This window comes from Aphanomyces invadans (genome assembly GCF_000520115.1).
Source record: "Aphanomyces invadans strain NJM9701 unplaced genomic scaffold supercont1.86, whole genome shotgun sequence".
Lineage (NCBI taxonomy): Eukaryota > Oomycota > Saprolegniomycetes > Saprolegniales > Verrucalvaceae > Aphanomyces > Aphanomyces invadans.
Window position 1 is genome coordinate 162649 of NW_008580231.1, and position 3201 is coordinate 165849.

Sequence of the window (3201 nt, forward strand, 5' to 3'; positions counted from 1 at the left end):
CGGTACAAGTTTGAATTTCAAATCTTACTGCTCGAAATGAATTTATTAGTTCTCGGAGGATATTAAATGTGTCCTGTTGCAAAAATGGAGGCATCACTGTACTCTCTATTGTGTTGGCCAATCAGTGGCCTCACATCAGAATATGATGGTTTCCGTCATCATGATTTTTTGCGCTTGCTGATCAAGGGTGAAAATGATGCATAGAAACGTCACAATACTCGCGAGTACTACGCTTGAGCTTTTTCCCGGGTCACTGTGTCCTACACTGTTAACACTGCTTTTTGTAGATGAACTGGGCTGCTGTAGTCCTTCTCGCACGGGTGACGTCGAGCTGGCGCACTGGGTCGTGACGAATCTGCTCTCGACATCAACAAGTCACAAGCTGCTGTGGAGTTCAGTCGCAGTATGTCGCGACGAGGATATTGTACCACGAATTGCGCGACCAGGGAGGAACTGGGAGAGGTGATACAAAAACGGCACTGATTCACATTGCATCCGACGAAACACGCAAAGGTTCAAAAGTTCGGGAAATGACTTTGCCTCCGCCTTCGGAGAAGTGCAGTTTTTATTTGCAACCTGCACGTGGAATGTAACAAACACTTGACTCTTAACCGGGCTCATGCAGGGGGAGCTGCCAATTCAAGGCGGGTAACGCGGTCCTCTCGCGACCTGGGAATGGTTGCATGAAAGAACTCGAACGCTATCAAAGCACTAGACTCGGTAGTCCGGCGAAACGTACCCGTGCTAACATTTCTTCGAGCTCGAATGTTCGTACACGCGCTGGCTGTTGGGTCGTGGGGTGAGGGACGAACTGGCGACAAGGCACATGCTGCTCTCCGTAACACATTAAGCGGGGCATCTGACCTGATTGCCTATCCAGCTCCATTAGTCGATTTGACACAGCTATGAATCGAGCTCTGGTCTACATGGCGGCAGCACCAGCCCTGTCTATGTCTTGCAACGAATATGGCACATTGGACAAAGACGCCTTGATTTTGATTTCGGACAGCGATTACTGCGACGAAGCCGAATGCGTCGTGGATCAGGACTGCTACGTGCAGACCGAAACCACTTTTAACGCGATTGGGTACTTTATGGACTATCCACAACACCCGTCGGGCTACACGTACGATTGCTGTCCCTCGAGTGACCATATAAAACCATGCCTGCTAGGAAGCTCTCTTTCGATGGCGGCAACGAAGAGATTGACTTGTCGTACTTCGAGCTACCCAACTATATCAATGAATTGTACGTTGCCTCCATTGAAGTCCATGGCTTACTCGATGTAGGACATTCATCAACTTCCCCACTGTGAAGCTCCTCAAAGATTTCGTGTGGCCAACTCAATTATCGAAATTGTACGAATCACTGGCACGAAAGGTCAAATCAACAGTTTGCTGTGTGCAGGACCTTTCAAGGGGTGGACGAGATCGACATCTCGTCGAATGTAAAATGGCCCAGAGAAATCACGGAATTGTATCCCCACATGGCTTGTGGCACACGTTGATGATTGTATAGGTCCATCATTTCCTCCGACGTCTCGACGCTTCCAGCATTTCCACGTTCGTTGAAAAACCTGTACGGAATCCGCGACGCAAACTACGAGTGACTGGCACGTGTAGGTGGTTGAACTCGACCTCAGTATCGGACACTCAGTCATTCGAGACTTTACCACCTTCGCTCACGTTTTTGTTCGTTCACCGTGTGATGCATGGGTCCTCTGACATGTTCATAGGTCTCTGGCGAAGAATGATATCAAGGAACTTGTCAACTTGGACTGGCGCCAACTCTCCACTTTGTACGCCCCACTTTGTACGTGATGATCGACAATTTGCATCACTCTCGATTAGGAGCTTGAGCGACAGCCCGGCGCTTGACGTCATTTCGAATGTTTCGCTCAGTTCGAAACTCGAAAACTTGTACGTGCTTGTGGTATACAAGAACGTATCAAGCTCTCTCACCCAACATTAGAACACTCAACAATCTCAACCTGGTCAGCTGGACCATGGACAAGCCTACGTACGATGCAGTCAACAAGCTCCAGGCCGCCACACAAGGCAAATCCAACGGATACGAGGCCAAAAGCCTCCAGATCAGCTCCAATTCTTGTAATCTGACGAATCGTGCAACGCTTTGGGGCAAGACGACGGCTGCTGTTTGTGTTTTGCCTGGTACGCCTCGTCGAATCGAAACATCTAATACCGAACATCGCATGTGTGTGGATGTAGGCACTTCCGTCACCGAATTGCCACCCTCGTCCACGTTGCCACCGATCACGACGGGCACTCCAACGCAACCGTCTACGACGACACCTCTGCCCCCCAAGACACCTTCGAACGTTGTGATTACCGTTGGCATTGCTCTCGGGGCGGCGCTTATGCTCGGGGGGAGTGTCGCGTGCCTCGTCCTGCGACGTCGGCGAAAGTCACACGAGTCTGACTCATCGGTTTCAATGTACCCTGGATACAATCCAATCGCAACTCCTCGCCCTCTTCAACTGGAGAACGCATCAAAATTTCCATGTTATGACCTGAACACAACCACATTCGGTTTCAAGCACGTCTTGGGCATTGGAGGATGCGCTAACGTGTACAAAGGCACTCTGCATGACCGAGACGTCGCCGTCAAAGTATTGGTTGATTCAAGTACCAAGACATTGGACCAGATCAAGTCCTTCTCGGACGAAATGGACCTCATGTCGACATGCAAGAGCCCATTTGTCGTGGCCTTCCTTGGGCCGGGCGAAACCAAGCAAGGCGACCTCATGTACTTTATGGAATTGATGGCTGGAGGGGACCTGAGGGCGTATTTGGACAACAATTCTGTCGATACCGTGCCATGGAAGATCAAGTGCGGTCACATTCTCGACATTGCCTGTGGCCTCGAGTATTTGCATTCGATAAAAGTCATCCACTGCGACCTCAAAGCTCGAAACGTTTTGCTGGACCCATTGAAACGAACGAAGTTGACGGGCCTTGGCAATCCCCACGAAACTTTTGAAATGGCCATGACCAAGGACGTCGATGCGTTCCGTTGGATGGCACCTGAAGTGCTTCAAGGCTACGGGTTTACGACGGCCACCGACTTTTATTCATTTGGTGCTGCGCACAATTCACTGGACTATCCTCTCATATACATCTCTCACCTTCTCTCACGTAGGGATGCTGCTCTCCGAAATCGACACACACGACATTCCATACA

At 50.1% G+C, this 3201-nt stretch overlaps 1 protein-coding gene across 1 annotated transcript; it reads left to right on the forward strand.

Annotated features, from left to right (window-relative positions):
* Nucleotides 1–926: 926 nt before the first annotated feature.
* Nucleotides 927–2903, forward strand: H310_14775 (hypothetical protein; the record flags this gene model as incomplete). The annotated part of the gene is made up of 12 exons (XM_008882704.1): nt 927–1126; nt 1174–1248; nt 1290–1358; nt 1408–1447; nt 1519–1562; nt 1623–1691; nt 1736–1798; nt 1851–1919; nt 1972–2171; nt 2229–2390; nt 2598–2805; nt 2852–2903. The coding sequence occupies 12 exons, from the start codon at nt 927–929 to the stop codon at nt 2901–2903; spliced, it is 1251 nt and encodes a 416-aa protein (XP_008880926.1).
* Between the last annotated feature and the right edge of the window lie 298 nt (nt 2904–3201).